Source organism: Triticum urartu, chromosome 3A, assembly GCF_056163025.1.
Source record: "Triticum urartu cultivar PI428250 chromosome 3A, HENAU_Tu73, whole genome shotgun sequence".
In the NCBI taxonomy this organism is placed as follows: Eukaryota; Viridiplantae; Streptophyta; class Magnoliopsida; order Poales; family Poaceae; genus Triticum; species Triticum urartu.
The window spans coordinates 382,395,647-382,411,830 of NC_141875.1; the positions used below are offsets into that span (position 1 = coordinate 382,395,647).

The 16,184-nt window shown below is 46.3% G+C and overlaps 2 protein-coding genes across 13 annotated transcripts; one reads left to right on the top strand and one right to left on the bottom strand.

The window, feature by feature from the left end:
* Positions 1 to 559: 559 nt before the first annotated feature.
* Positions 560 to 2,598, top strand: LOC125531780 (BTB/POZ and MATH domain-containing protein 2-like). The gene has a single exon (XM_087547159.1). It carries the CDS (start codon positions 1,515 to 1,517, stop codon positions 2,547 to 2,549), a length of 1,035 nt encoding a protein of 344 aa, XP_087403285.1. The 5' UTR covers positions 560 to 1,514; the 3' UTR covers positions 2,550 to 2,598.
* Positions 2,599 to 5,724: 3,126 nt separating this feature from the next.
* On the bottom strand, positions 5,725 to 14,356 carry LOC125544089 (uncharacterized). 12 transcript variants are annotated; one of them, XM_087547166.1, is made up of 7 exons: positions 13,701 to 14,356; positions 12,579 to 12,709; positions 11,342 to 11,405; positions 11,189 to 11,241; positions 10,453 to 10,492; positions 10,281 to 10,322; positions 5,725 to 7,009 (listed from the first exon to the last, which is right to left on the bottom strand). In XM_087547166.1, the coding sequence occupies exons 1-6, from the start codon at positions 13,806 to 13,808 to the stop codon at positions 10,317 to 10,319; spliced, it is 402 nt and encodes a 133-aa protein (XP_087403292.1). In that variant the 5' UTR covers positions 13,809 to 14,356; the 3' UTR covers positions 5,725 to 7,009; positions 10,281 to 10,316. The 12 variants fall into 12 exon arrangements, 8 of the variants coding, with proteins under 8 accessions (XP_087403292.1, XP_087403290.1, XP_087403288.1 ...); XM_087547164.1 differs by having other exon boundaries at positions 10,281 to 10,332; XR_015619011.1 differs by having other exon boundaries at positions 10,281 to 10,492.
* Between the last annotated feature and the right edge of the window lie 1,828 nt (positions 14,357 to 16,184).

Here is a 16,184-nt window from a genome sequence, read left to right on the forward strand (position 1 = left end):
TCGTTCACCGCGGTACCATGGAATGTGATGCAGCCATATGCATACACATTGTGGTTAGTTGAAACCGGGTGCTAACATGAGAGCTGAGAGTTAGCAATTGCCAACACATTCGCTTATATTTATTTTCACAAAAAAGAAGGAAGAAGAATACGTAATACAAAATTACAAATAGTACCGCAACCTCAAAACTGATGTGAGATTATATGGAACAACTATAAGACTGCTCGCTTTAATTATTCAGCAAGACTACTTCGTGACTATTGTGAGATTATATGAGACAACTTAAAGTTGCTTAAGACTGCTTCAATACTACTGCAACTATTGAGTCTGGTGATGACCGACACCAGTTTTGTTGCCTGTAAATCTCTCACCAATGAAAAAGCTTGAATACAAGGAAACTACTGGAGGGCAGACGACCTCGGCGATGCTCCATTGCAACCTCATCACAACACAGCCCGGCGTGACGGTGCTTCGTCGCTGCAGCGCCGACGACCCCTGGCGATGCTCCATTGAAACCTCGTCGCAGCACGACCCGGTGTGACGGTGCTCCGTTGCCGCTCCATTGCAGCGCCGACGACCCCCGGCGATGCTCCATTGAAACCTCATCGCAGCACGCACGACGCGAGGGTGCTCCGTCGCAGCTCCATAGCAACACCAAAACGGACCCCCGACGAGGCTCCACCCCGCTCCAGCGCAGCACCACACGGACTGGCGTGCTCCGTCGCAGCACCCCGCTCCAGCGCAGCACCACACGGACTGGCGTGCTCCGTCGCAGCACCCCGCTCCAGCGCAGCACCACACGGACTGGCGTGCTCCGTCGCAGCACCCCGCTCCAGCGCAGCACCACACGGACTGGCGTGCTTCGTCGCAGCACCCCGCTCCAGCGCAGCACCACACGGACTGGCGTGCTCCGTCGCAGCACCCCGCTCCAGCGCAGCACCACACGGACTGGCGTGCTCCGTCGCAGCACCCCGCTCCAGCGCAGCACCACACGGACTGGCGTGCTCCGTCGCAGCACCCCGCCGGCCATCAAAACTTCATCGCAACGCTGGTGCTGCAGGCTAGCAGCAGTCGAGCCCCTGCCCTGCAGAGGGCACGCCCGCGTGCTGGCAGGAGCGTGCAGTCAGCTCGGGCGAGTAGCGACAGGGGCCTCCTCCTGCAACATCGTTGTTGCTGAGCGGCCGGGCGGTGAGAGCTTGCAGCAAGGAGCGGTCGGGCATCGCTGCGTTCCTAAGTTGCTGCCTTGATGAGGTAGGCAACCATGGATTCAGCGGTTGGGTGGATAGGAAGACAAAGTCAACGAATAAGGAGACGAGAGGATAACGATTCAGCGGTTGGGAGCGACGGGGTGCATGTTAAGGCGTGGGACACGCGTCGCCAAAGCGAGGCGGTTTACGCCGTGAGAAATTCGGTCTATATATATATATACTATACGTACTATGGGTCAAGAATCAATCAATCTGCACCAGGACAAGACCAAGAAATTGTAATGTAATGTCGATCTTGCTGAGCGCATGACGTGCACAGCGGAGTCGGAGCAGGGGGAGCACTTGTTCAAGATCTCCGATTACATCATTCACAGGGGCATGGGCGTCGGCTGCTACATCAAGTCGTCCTGGTTCACCATTGGCGGCCATTACTGGCGCCTTCACTATTACCCGGACGGATATTTGGAAGATGGCAAGGACGATATGGTGGTCGGTCTGGAGCTGATGGAGCTGTGTGGGAAGGAATTCCCGCCGCGGGTATCCTCCACAATCAGCTTGTTCTACTGGGCAACCAAGCGGTTTTCTCTTTCTTCGTCGGTGGCCATGTCGGCCAATCTTCGCGATCTGAGCCACTTTGTCACGCACAACATAAACAGGGGCAAGATGGAAGCATCAGAATATATTGTTGATGACCGTCTCACTATCAAATGCACCGTGACCATCATCAAGGAGCCATATGTTTTCGAGGCGGAGGCCCAGGTGCCGGTGCCACCGTCGGAAATCACGGACCAACTCGGGAAGCTGCCAGAGGCAAATGAGGGCGCGGATGTGACATTCGAGGTTCAAGGAGAGGAATTCCCAGCCCACAAGCTCGTGCTGGCGGTGCGGTCTCCGGTTTTCAAGGCCATGCTCTACGGGCCGATGATGGAGAAGGATTCAAGCCGCATCGTCATTGCCAACATGCAACCCGTTGTCTTCAAGTTTCTGCTCTACTTCATTTGTAACGATTCGTTGCCTGACGACGACGACGACTTGTTGGATGGAGACGATAAGAAAAAGGTGACCAGACACCTACTTGTGGCTGCGGATCGCTATGGCATGGAAAGATTGAAGCTTATGTGCGAAATCATCCTCTGCAAACACCTCGATGCCGAGTCTGTTGCAACTACATTGGCTTTGGCCAATCAACATACTCGTTCTGGGCTACAAGATGCTTGCATTCGATTTATTGCATCATCATCTACTAAAATGTTAGATGATGTGGTGGCAAGCGGAGGGTACAAATCGTCTCAAAAGAAATTGTTCAGATACCATAATGAAGATGTGGGAAAAAGCAAGTAGGCTCCGCAAAATCTAGCTAGGATTGTTTCTTTCTGCTCATCTTAACTAATCATTCTATAAAGAATGGAGTACTTTTTTCCCAATAATTTTCTGTGGCCTTCAACAATAGTCCCTGTCATATCTTCAATGACCAAACGTGATACTGTTATGTTGAAATAAGCCATTGCGTCTGGTGCGGTCGATCTCGTCGGACGTGTCAGGCTCGTTGGACGCGTCGTGTGCGCGTGGGAGCGGGACGCAGCGCCATAGGTGTGTGTGTGGCGTGCGTGTGTGCGCATGTGTGCAGTAGCTAGCTAGTTCGATGGTGTGTGGAGCGTGGCTGGAGCGATCTGTTGGGGCAGGCCCGCGTCACCCGTGTTTGAGCGCGTCGCGGACGCTGCCGGGCCAAGCGGATCCTAGTGCACGCAGCGGGAGCGAGATGGGCAGTCGTGCGACGTCCATACGTGCGCCTGCTTTTCAGCCCCGCGTATAAACTCCCTGTACTGCTGCTGGTTCGTTTGTGTGAGCCAGTTTGAGCTGAAGGAACAAAGGCCGTATATACGAGCGGCCGGGCGTTCGTCGTCAAACTCCATGCGTTCTTTTCTTGCTTCGTCTACCTCCGTTAGTGCAACCACAGAGAGCTAGTCTAGGGCTGTTCCAACATGTTAACAATAATAGTCTTAGGAGATAGCTTGAAATGATACGTCAGCCGAGAAGATGGTCGTTCGGTGGCTCTGCATATTCAGGCGAGGCTGGGAGGTCTAATGCACTCCTTGCCTTTGCATATTCAGAGAAAACCGGGAGGTCCATTGCAGCGGCATGGTCCTCGACAGTAATGCTCAATGCTTGAGATAGACTTGCAACAAAACTTACAATCATGCTTGGACTTGCATACAACATTTTGAACCATTCATCTGATAAGACTTGTTATTCAATATGCTTGGTGATGTCTAACAGACTTCTCCAGTACCCCCTCTTTTTCAGTTTATAGGGCTCAATTCAAAAATCTCATCAACCAAGATAGATGGTGAATGATGGAATACTATTTGTAATTTGCAAAAACACCCAATTAATACTCTTGTTTTTCTCAAAAAATTTATGTTTACCAATGTATTAATTACAATGCATGCATGCATAAAGTACATGCATTAGTCAGTTTTCTCTTAATATTTGCATGTGATGATTTAATGCACCTTGAAATCTGAATTTATGATGGAAACAACCAAATTGAGCCTAATAAAATAAAAAAACTAAGATTTTGAAATAAGCCCTATAAACCGAAAAGGATGAAATATATGTCATGGAGGGTCCATGGTAGGGTAGCAAGAGGAAATGCTGTAAATGGCAACATTAATATATGGCATAGTAAAAATTCAAAGTCAAATTTACCAACTTATAATTATATAGGTCGGCACCGTGCTTTAGAGCGTCTGGATGCAACCAATTAATAGCAGCTTAACGGCATCCTCCGTATTGGCCTTGGAGAGAGAATCAAGAAAACATATGCGCTGAAAAAGAAAAACCAAAGATTAAGGCCAGCAAATTATTTCCTTTTTCAACTCTCTGGCAAGAATGGCATAGCAATTAGCAAATTGTATAAAAACCCATGTGTTAATCTACAGGCAACAGGACTCCAAAGAAAAATAACTCTTCTAAGTTTGTGATTGGCAATGGACAAATCTGTCAAAAAGTGCAGAATAAGCAAGAGATATAAGACTATAAACTTAAAAAAAAATATACTAAACATCACTATTTCAATATTTGCAGTGAAAGGTTCCAGCCAATGCTGACCACGGTTTTAGAGACTCCATATGCTTCCGACTTGGCCCAACCAAAGAAATTCCTGATATTTGGTCAGGAATATAATCATAAGTACGCTCACCTGTTGATATATATTTCTGAGTTTAAAAGTGTGATGTTTCAGACTTAGAGTATTCTTCAAACCACTATATCTATATCTATATCTATATCTATATCAATATAAAAAAATTCAAAAGAGCAGATTCAAATCATCTCAACCGTTAAATCATATTATTTAGTGGTTCAAATCGCTTCAATGTTAAGCACCAAACACGTTTAACGCTCTAATTACCCACCACTGCCATTGGTTATAAACACGTTTTGACTCAACCCTATCCCATGAAATCTGCCATATAATTAATATCCTACCATTCTCGCATAAAAGTAATTGATATCTTACCAAGCACCAACGTGCAACAGATATATCTTACCTAATATAACGTGCAACTAATATCCTGCCAAATATAAACGTGCGTTGCACGTACATTATTACTAGTGCTAATAAGTGTAACACTTGTTATTGACAAATTAGAAGAGTGATAGGAAGGTGTCCGACGGAAAATACACAGGACCTCTCGGGTGCTCCGCACCCCTATACGAAAAATATTCGTAAAAAATTCCCAGAAAATCAAAAAAATCCAAAATTTCAGGATGTCAAACCTGGTTTCCCAATCTACTTCCGTGTGAAATTTCATGAAAAAATATCAAAAAATGTATCCGTGGCGAAGGAATTACTGCCCGGAAAAAAATGTACCCAAACTGTGTTTTGCTATATATACGAAATTTTTGTCTTTTTTGCCGTGAATACGTTTCCTGGTATTTTTTCACCAAATTTCAGACGGGAGTAGATCGAGAACCCACGTTTAATATCCCCAAATCCCAGATTTTTTTTCAAATTTCTTGGTATTTTTTTCCTGATATTGTACATATAGGGGTGCGGAGCACCCGAGTGCTCTAAATCCTCGTCCGGTGTCCGACATGCTATTACCAACTTGTAACACCCTCGATGCGACTATAGCTCCCACGTGTCGAGGCACGACTTAGAGACATAGTCGCATTGAAGGCATATGTCGCAAGTTAGGCAATCTTCACAACATCCCATGTAATAGAATAATAAAAGGGGAGATAACATAGTTGGCTTATACTCGCCACGTCAATCAAGTACAATAATAACATTACATCATCCAAACACTCATGGCCCGACTACGGCGCCAAAATGAAAGAGAACCCAACATGCGACACGGTCCCAATCACCCCCAACTAGGCACCACTACTGATCATCGGGAAAGGAAACATAGTATCGTTGAGAGTCTTCGTCGAACTCCCACTTGAGCTCATACGCGTCTCCTGGGGCAGAATCATCAGGCCCTGCATCTGGTGTAATAGTAATCTGTGAGCCACATGGACTCAGCAATCTCGCACCCTCGCGATCAAGACTATTTAAGCTTATAGGTAAGGCAAGGTAAAATATGAGTGGAGCTGCAGCAAGCGACTAGCAAGTATGGTGGCTAACTTATTCGCAAAAGAGAGCGAGAAGAGGAGGCAAGCACAAGCGAGAAACTAAAGAGCAACCTGCGCAAACATTACTCCAACACCGTGTCCACTTTCCGGACTCCGCCGCGAAGAGGCCATCACGGTAACACACTCGGTTGATACATTTTAATTAATTAAGGTTCAAGTTATCTACAACCGGACATTAACAAATTTTCATCTGCCCATAACCGCGGGCACGGCTTTAGAAAGTTCAAATCCCTGCAGGGGAGTCCCAACTTAGCCCATGACAAGCTCTCACGGTCAACGAAGGAATAGACCTCCTCCCAAGACGTCCGATCAGACTCGGTATCTCGGTAACTCAAGACACTTCAACGGGTTAAAACAAGACCAGCAACACCGCCCGAATGTGCCGACAAATCCTGATAGGAGCTGCACATATCTCTTTCTCAGGGCACACTCAGATTGTCCTAGGTACGGGTAGGCCAGCCCAGAGTTGCCCCTGGTGGCCACCGGTAGCTGACAGGTGGACCAACACTCAGAGGAGCACTGGCCCGGGGGAGTTAAAATAAGATGACCCTTGAGTTTGCAGAACCCAAGGGAAAGAAAAGGGCTAGGTGGCAAATGGTAAAACCAAGGTTGGGCATTGCTGGAAAAGCTTTAATCAAGGCGAAATATTAAGGGGTTCCCATTATAACCCAACCGCGTAAGGAACGCAAAATCCGGGAACATAACACCGATATGACGGAAACTAGGGCGGCAAGAGTGGAACAAAACACTAGACGAGAGGCCGAGCCTTCCACCCTTTACCAAGTATATAGATGCATTAAGATAACATAGCAATATAATGATATCCCAACAAGTAAATAAATGTTTCAACAAGGAACGGCCTCCAATCTTCACCTGCAATTAGCAACGCTATAAGAGGGGCTGAGCAAAGCGGTAACATAGCCAATCAACGGTTTGCTAGGACAATGGTGGGTTAGAGGTTTGACATGGCAATTTGGGAGGCTTGCAAGCAAGTGGTAGGCATCGTAGCAATGGCATAGCAAAAGAGCGAGCAAACTAGCATAGCAAAGATAGTAGTGATTTCGAGGGTATGATCATCTTGCCTGCACAGTTGTCAGAGTTGACTGGATCCTCGAAAGCAAACTCAACGGGCTCCTCGTTAGCAAACTCGTCTCCCGGCTCTACCCAAACAAGACAAACAAGAAACAAGGATACAATCAACCACGTGCAAGACCAAGCAATATAATGCAAAGATGATATGCTATGCGGGATGCGATGCGGGATGCAAAATGCAAGATATGACAGAAAATGCATGAACCTGGCCTCAACTTGGAATTTCAAGTGTGCCACTGGAAATATGAGATGAAATCGCTTGAAAACGATATAAAGAACGCCGGAATCGGAGTTACGGTTTGGAAATGGCAAGCGATTCAAATATGACACCGGTCTGCGATTTACAGCAAGTAGGCATCTAAATGCAATGAAATGAACATGCTACAGCAATCAAACATGACAACAAAATACATGGCAGGGATGCACACAAGATGCTTAACAAAAGTCTAGCACTGAGCTACGGCCAATTCATCCATTAACAGGTTCAAACAAGCATGGCAAAAACGCAAATGGTAAAACAGATCTCAGACTTAGTGAAATTAACACTTGTCTGGAATTTCAGATCATATAGCCCTCTTCGGAGCAACAAAACAACATGCTACAGGACCTGAACATGACAAAGAAAGACATGGCATGGAGCTACTCAACAAGCTTAACAAAAGTCCCTTAGTGATCTTGAGCCAAAAGGGATCATAAAATATACCAACAAGCACACGAACATAGCAAAAACATAATCAGTTTTCAGACTTAGTGAAAACTGGGACATGCTGAAATATAACTCACGAAGGCATGTTTACGAGCTCGATGCACTCACCACGGTGCAAGTCATGGCAAGACAAGCATACATCCCTTAAGAAGGCACAAAATACAAGCTAGACATGGCAAAAACAATGGCATAGCATGCACGGATCAACTACAATAACATCGGCAAAATCGCAAACAAGTTGACGATCTGCCCAGATTCGCAACGAAGCAAAAGTAGAGCTCGATTGACTCAAGCAAGGGTGCTCCATAATTGCAAACAAATACATGGATGGATAGAGCACTACAAGAATAACAAAACTCCCTTACTGATCATTCTCAAAAGAGACACGGATCACTAGGAAACAACAAGAACATATGGCATTATGAACTAAACAATCCCAGGACTTAGTGAAATCACTAAGTCCCTGAAAACAGAATTAGCAAGTGCACCACTTTGCAAGCTTGCACAAGTCACCACACACATCCTAAAAATACATGGGTTGCATCTCTGGAAAGATGACAAAACCCTTAACAAAACATATGAAGAACTCACAGGCATAGCATGCACACATTAATCATGGCAAAAATGACAAAAGTGCTAAACGGAGTAACAGATCTGACAATTAACTCAGGTAGCCCTCTTCTAACAGCATTTCGGGCATCAAGATGAGCTCAAATGAAAATGATGCAATGGAATGAAATGATGTACTCTCTGAGATGAACATTTTGATATGCTATATGCATGAATATGAGTTACGGATGCAAAGTTACGGAGCCGCGAACAGGAGCATATGGATCAAGAATTTCAGGACTTGGTAAAAAAATCAACCTCTCCTAGGGTTTACTGTAGCTCCGATCCGGATCTGGATCGCACGGAGCCCGAGGTGGCGGCGGTACTGCTCACAGCCGGAGCCGAGGTCGCCGGCGATGGTGGTGGTGGCGGTGCAGGACGGCGCCGGTGACCCGGCCGGCGAAGTCCGGCGAGCGTGCGCGGTCGCCGGTGCGCCCAGGCGGCGGCGAGGAGCGCGGGTGGCGGTGGAGGAACCGAGGCGAGGCGCAGCGGCTGGCCGGAGTGGCGGCTCGGGCGGCGAAGCGGCGCCGGCAGGGAGGCGGCAGGCGCGGTCGCGGCGCCGGGAGGAGGAGGGCGCGGGCGGCGTGGCGCTGCGGGCCGGGGAGGGCCAGCCGCGGGCCGCGGCGGGCTGGCGGTGGAGGCGGCGAAGTGGGGCGGCGGGGCGGGCCAATGGCGGAGCGCCACGTGGCGGCGGGAGGCAGACCGGACAATGTCCGTCGGCGGGAATATGTACGGCGCGCGCGAGGACGACTGGATCTAGGGTTAGGGACGAAATGAACCCGAGATTTCGGAGGAGGGGCTATAAATAGGCATAGAGGGAGTTAGGAGAGTCCAAATGAGGTGCAGTTTTCGGCCACGCGATCATGATCGAACGCTCTAGGACATGTAGCAAAGTTTGATGGGTTATGGGCCAAATTGGAGGGGTGTTGGGCTGCAACACACACGAGGCCTTTTCGGTCCCTCGGTTAACCGTTGGAGTATCAAACGAAGTCCAAATGATACGAAATTTGACAGGCGATCTACCGGTAGTAAACAAGGCCGCTTGGCAAGTCTCAGTCCAATCCGGAAATGTTTAATCCCCACACACGAAAGAAAGCTAGAAATGACCACCGGAGAAGAACGAAGCGCCGGAATGCAAAACGGACAACGGGGAAAATGCTCGAATGCATGAGATGAACACGTATGCAAATGCAATGCACATGAAGACATGATATGAGATGCATGACAACGACAACAACACATAGAGACAAAACCCGAACCCGAGGAAATAAAATAACTTAACGCCGGAAACGGCAAGAGTTGGAGTACAAATAAGGAAAGTTACATCCGGGGTGTTACATGTGCGCACTAATCAAGCTGTTGTATTTGTTAAGTGTCTGTATAACAATATGCTTAGTTTAGAGAGAAGACAGGCAGCGCAGATGAGGCAGTATTATTTGGAGCTAACATAACTTTTTCTATTACGCGTATCACTATGACACTATGACAATTATCCTCAAAAGGGTTACCAGCCAAAAAGAAATTATCCTCAAAAGGGTTACCAGCCAAAAAGAAACTATGTACTTGACACTTAGAAGAGCTAGTGCATTATGACTAGTGTAATTTCACAGAAATAATAAGCTAACAATATATATTTGGTCGATGGAGATGTCCAGATCATGACCAATATGTTACTGTGCGCACTAATCAAGTTGCCGTAGTTGTTGAAGTGTTGACAGTACAAATAAGAGACATTTTTCATGCTTTGCTCAAATCTTCTCTTGAGGTCCATCTCTCTTTAAGATTTCTTGTGAGCTTTATCAACATACCAATTTCACAAATAATAGCGCTCTTTTAAATCACATTCGTACACCTCTTATCAAAAGACCGAACAAATTATTCATTGCCAAACCAGAAAGTACCATTCATATACATCAGGAAAAGAACATTTATAACTAAAATAGCACCCCACATTAAGATCAGTCAACTGCTATGAATCTAAAAACTCAGGGGGTACATACAATTGATCCAAGCAAAGCACTCACCGTACATGAATTACACACCTCTGGCAGCTTCCTACTTCAATCCTAGTACAGACTACAGCCCCATCAGTGAACCATGGGAGGAAGAGAAAAACAAGCAACAGTCGATCATCTTCAAGACAGGAAGAAACCGGATCATAAACTGGAAGAAAAATTGGGACAGCAGAACCCTCACCTCATAATGGACCTTGTGTTTCTTGTCTCTGATGCAGGTTCTGCAGAATTAGATTGTACAACAAATGAGCAGAATCTATAAGCATTGTCTCTTCAGATTATTTGTAATGGCAGCATAACACTTGGTTCAAGCAAACGATTGGTGTTGCTGCTAGTCCTATTTTTTCAGGAGCAGAGCAAATTGTACAGCAAATAAATCACCCATATATACAAGTATGGAACAAATTATACTAAGCTATGATATAACTCCCAAACATAGTGACATTTCAGGAGCACAGCAAATTGTCCAACAAATAAATCATCCAATACAAGTATGTAATGAATTAGACTAAGTTACTCTATCATACACCTCGTATTTGAACCAGGCATGTGTGTGCAATATATAAATTATTTCTCTCATAAACTTGAAACACGACAAGTTGCCCTTACTCATGACTGGTCAAAACATCAAATAAATGGGTGTAAATTAAGCTACCTCAAGCTCCACACCATGATCTGAAAACCAGTGCATATAACATGACATGCAGTAAGCAACTCAATCATTTTCATGGTTGCTGGTCAAAATGGTACACACATTAATTGCCACTATTTCATTCAGACAATCAACAGAAAACCAAATCACTGACACAAAACAGACAGGTACAACATGTGTTCCTAGCATACAGGCATTACACGACGGCTAGGCCACAATTACAGTGCAGATTATGCAATCAAAAGGCAAGACAGTATGCGCGTACACGTGCCGATGGCTCGAGATGGTGCCCGTTGGCCTGCCGCCGGAGATCTTGACCTACAAACAGCCATTCACACTGACTGGAGGAACACCAAAGCAGCAGATATGCAGCCCAATGGGAATCAAGGTATGGTGCCTTCCTTTCATAAGAACTTGCCTTTCTGATATTATGACCACCACGTTGATGTCGCATCTCAGGTTCTCCTGCAGCAGAGAAGGATCTTCACAATGCACCACATAAAAATTCAGAAAGAGTAGAACATCAGAAATAGAAATTTTACTAAATGGAAGTTAGAGAGATAAATGACAGTTCATGTGGCAACTTCTTGATTCTCTCCAAATCCCCACTACCGTAATCAACGAATAATCACTAAATCCATCAAAACAAATAGAGGCATTATTGAATAGCACAAAAGCATGTTTCTGCTGTGCTACAAGATTCAGAAAGGTAAAAGATAAATAATATTTGGTATTACCGTCGTTCGTAGTCGTATACCAACAAGAAATGCATCACACAGCCACACAAGATTTACCTGTTCTTTTCCCTTGCTTTGCCTTGTAGTGGAAACAAACCAAACATATGTTGTCAAAGAAACTGTCAACATCGCCACAATGTCTGATGGCCATGTCAGGATCACATCCTAGATTATTTTCTTCCTATTTTTTTCACTGTTTTATGTGGTAGCTCCATTGGTTCCTTAGTTTGTTCTCTTCAGAGAAGTATGCCAGATGATCATCGTGAAAAAGCTACAGCCATCCAGGTTCCCACCTTTATATTTCAGTACAGCGTAGACTGTTTTTTACTGCTAATTAAGTGGTTAAACCTTTATATTTCAGTACAATGTAGACTTTTTTTTACTGCTAAATAAGTGGTTAACTATCATTACTTTGTTCTATATTAAGTTCCATGTGCATTTTACACAACATTTATCTTCTGAGAGATCTCTTCAGTTCGAGCAAGCATAAAACAAGGTTGCGCGTATCACTTCTCATTAGATGCGAAGCTATTTCCTGTTGGGGGGTCACGCTGATAAGGTAAAGATGTTTGTTCATCCTAATTATGCCAACTTGTAAGCTCTGTGAGTGTAGAGGTAGCTCAGGATTTTTATAGTTTCATTTTATTGAGATTCAGGAACTAAACATAAGAAGTAGGAAAACTCTCACATTGCCATGTCGCATAGAAATGTCCGTCTAGCCTGAAAGCCCTAGCAATTGTGAGAACATAACGAACCTAAATCTCTTCACTCGCTACGCACTGCAAATCTGAAACGCTGCATCTAAATAATTCTAACCAATAGAGTTACTCCAATTAGCAACTAACGATCTGGAATGACAGCCGAATCAAACAGGGGGGATGGATAGAGCCACCGGGAAGAGAAGAGGGGCAAGAGCACCTTGATCGCGGACACCGTGCTTGTCGTCCGTGCGTGGAGCAGCCCGTGGCCATCAGCCGCGCGACTGCAATCGCGGTGCAGGAGCTAGAGGTCGTGCTTGCTCGCAGCCAGCTCGAGGCCTTAACGGCGACCTGCGTGACCGCATCAGGAAGTAAAGCAAATCGGACCTTCATGAGTAACAACAATGCAACATCCAAATCAAATCGAATCGAACCAAGGGCAGAAAAGAGAGACATGAGAGGCGTCAGAGGGAACGGCATCCTGATGTAGCTCGGCATCTCCGAGAAAAGCAATTCTCCCATGCACGGGAGGTCCCGTGCATGCGAGAGCCCTTGATTTTGCTTAGAGATTAGATGCCAGGCGCATTGATTGAGCGTGTACTTTCTTAGATATTTTTCTGACCGCATGCAAGCACATGGTACCAGCTATGTTCCACCATCTCATACTTTTTCATTTTATTTCCAAGGTTAAATCTATTTCATTTTTAAACCAAAATATAACTTATGACATGTTTGCATTTTTGTGTTTATGCTGATGAGAACTTCAAAACGAGATCACTTTTGAATGTACTTCAATAAGTTTTAAAATTGTGATTCCCAGCGGAACACAGTGAGCCATAATAAAACAATAAAATATATTTGCAAAATAGAATAAACATTATTGAATATTTCGCATGGAATTAATAAATTTGTAGAAACAAGTTTGACGCATGGTGATTTAGTTGTCTAAAATTTTTAATTTCTAAAAATATATTTAATATTAGTCTTGTTTTAAAGATCTCGGCAGTAAAAACACAATTGTGCAAACTGAATGTAAATCAAACTTTTGTTTCATTATATACATTAGAACAATTTATTTGAATGTAACTTAGTGAGTAGAGAATACCATGTAGATGTATGTACATGGTCCCACACTCCCACACAGAAAAAAAATACGGTGGATGCATGCACGGGAGGTCCCGTGCATGGTAGAAAATCCACTCTCCGGCATCTCCCGCTCTTTCATGGTGCGGTCATGGATGTCTTATGAAGGCGGAAGTGTTAATTAATTCTCGTTCAAACGTAGCTAATAACATCACAGTATATAGTATTCAAAGCACATGAGCATCTGTTGGGACATTACCTCAAACACCTGTTGCGCATCCAGAACTGGGGCTCGATTCCCGGCCTTGAGATCCCATATGCAAATCTTCTTATTGTACGAGCCGCTCAGCAGGAACCCCTCCTTCATCGTGCTCCACGCCAGTCCATACCTCCACGCCGTCCTCCCCAAGGCCGTACATATGCTCCCAGCGCGGTTGACCTCCCCCTTATGGGGCGCTGAGTGACCGATGGACACGGACGGGGTGGCGCGGCCCTGGCGGCAGCCGCCACGGCCAGGCGCGGCGGGGGCTGGAGCACGGCATCGACAAGCATGAGGTGGTTGGGGGAGTCATCGGAGGTGTGAGTGCCGAGGACGAGGCTGTGGGAGCGGGTGGAGGCCGGCGACTCTGAAAGGAGCCACTGGAAGGTGAGCGAGGGCAACTCGAGCGGCTAGGACATGACGAGGTCGTAGAGCACCGGCGCACTCTTCTTTCAGTTCAGGTACTCCATCTCCATCGTGGCGGCGGGGGCGACGGCTCCTCTGCCAGCCATGGAAGAGCAACTCTTTCTCCTCTCTAAGGAGAGACGAGGCGGGCGGAGCAGGATTGGGGCGGCGGCGGCGGCGGCAGCCCTAGCCGGCACTCGGGGTGTGGAGAACGAGCCCCTCTCTCGTTCGGCCAGCCGCTTCTTTCCTTTTTGAGTTAATTACACAAAACCACAACTTCAGATTAACTTATAACACTTTACCATAACTTTTGAGTTTTTAAATAAAAAACCACAACTTGAAGTTAATTTATAACACTTTACCACAACTTTTGAGTTTCTTTAACACAAAACCACAACTTCTGAACTAATTCTCAACATTGAGCCCAAATCTATCGATCAACTTTTTTTAATAGCCAATCTGATTGATTGGGCCCACATGTTAGGACCTAAATTGGAAAAAGGTGGCATGTGCGCATCTCCTATGTGGCCTACCATTTCCTCCTCTTGCCATCCCGTACCGGCGCTATCAACTCCACCGACGCATTGAGCAGGGAGCTGGTTGTTGGTGGGGTGGTCGAAATTCTGCGACAGGATGATCACTCCGAGCATCCTTGAAGGCGAGGTTCCTAGTGTCGCAAAGCCGCACCCGTCCGGACTATGGCATGGTCAGGCGGGGCACGCGAACTAGACAGAGAGGTCTTGGGGAGCTGCAGGTGAACGCATCGTCGAGGATACGATGATGTCGTATGCAGACTGCTATGTTACACATATCCAGTCAGCGCCACGTAGGAGGGAACTTGCTACCTAGAGCCTGACATGTGGGCCAAATCATTCAGATTGGCTATTAAAGTAGTTGACCGATAGATTTTGGCTCAATGTTGAGAATTAGTTCAGAAGTTATGGCTTTGTATTAAAAACCTCAAAAGTTGCGGTAAAGTGTTATAAGTTGCCCCGAAGTTGTGGTTTTGTGTTAAAAAAACTCAAACGTTGTGGTAAAGTGTTATAAGTTATCCTGAAGTTGTGGTTTTGTGTAATTAACTCTTCCTTTTTACCTCCGCGCAAATAATAAGGGACACGTGGATTACCTCCTCGCTCGCCCCATCTGCGCACGTTAATGTTTTTAATTGTATCCAACCACATCACCTATCTAATTTGCAAAAAAAATACCACATCACCTATCTGAGCATTTGGGAGTAATGGTTCCATGGGCAAAGCACCATGAATGCCTGCAACATAAATGGCAGCCGACAGACTTAACAATTAAATAAATCAACCAAAATAAAAATCAATGATCAATGGAGAAAGAATTACAATCTTGAAATGGGGGAAATGCCCTGCTCGTCCCACCAAGAAGAAGCGGAAAGGCCTTGCTTATCCCGCCACTGCCGATGCGCCGGCCACGGCTACCGCGGGGGACGTGGAGGACTCCAGGGAGGGGCATCCCTGCTTTAACTGTGCTATCTCTGGGCACTTTCAGATGGCGTGCCCAAACCCCCCGATGTGCTATCTCTGCAAGGATCCAGGCCATCCGACGCTCCTATGCCTGGACCGTCCAGTCACAGAGGAGTTGATGATGTACTGCCATGGCATCGAGGGTATGGGCTTCTTCCACATCGAGGTTCCCGAGATACCATCCCAGTCACCATCCTCTGTCTTGGGGGATGGGGTTGCATCTCTAGAGATGATTGAGGCGGAGCTCAACCACCTCTGTCGGTGCCAATGGGATAGGTAGGTTACTCCGACCGCGCGCTACCTGTTCTCTGTGATCTTTCCAGACATTGCCAGCCTTGGATACTAGACCCGCGGAGCACCGAGATCACCTTGGCCATGGATAAGCTTGTGCTCGACATCTCCAAGTCGAAGGTGGACCCGAAGGCGGTCGTGGTCCTCGACACGGCCTGGATCCTCATCGCGGGCCTGCCCGACATCGCTCAGTCCTAGCGCGTCATCCGCGACATGTCTCGGATCCTGGGCAAGGTCGCGGTGGTTGACGAGCTTTCGCTGCGCTAGGAGGAGAAGGTGCGAGTCAAGACTAAGT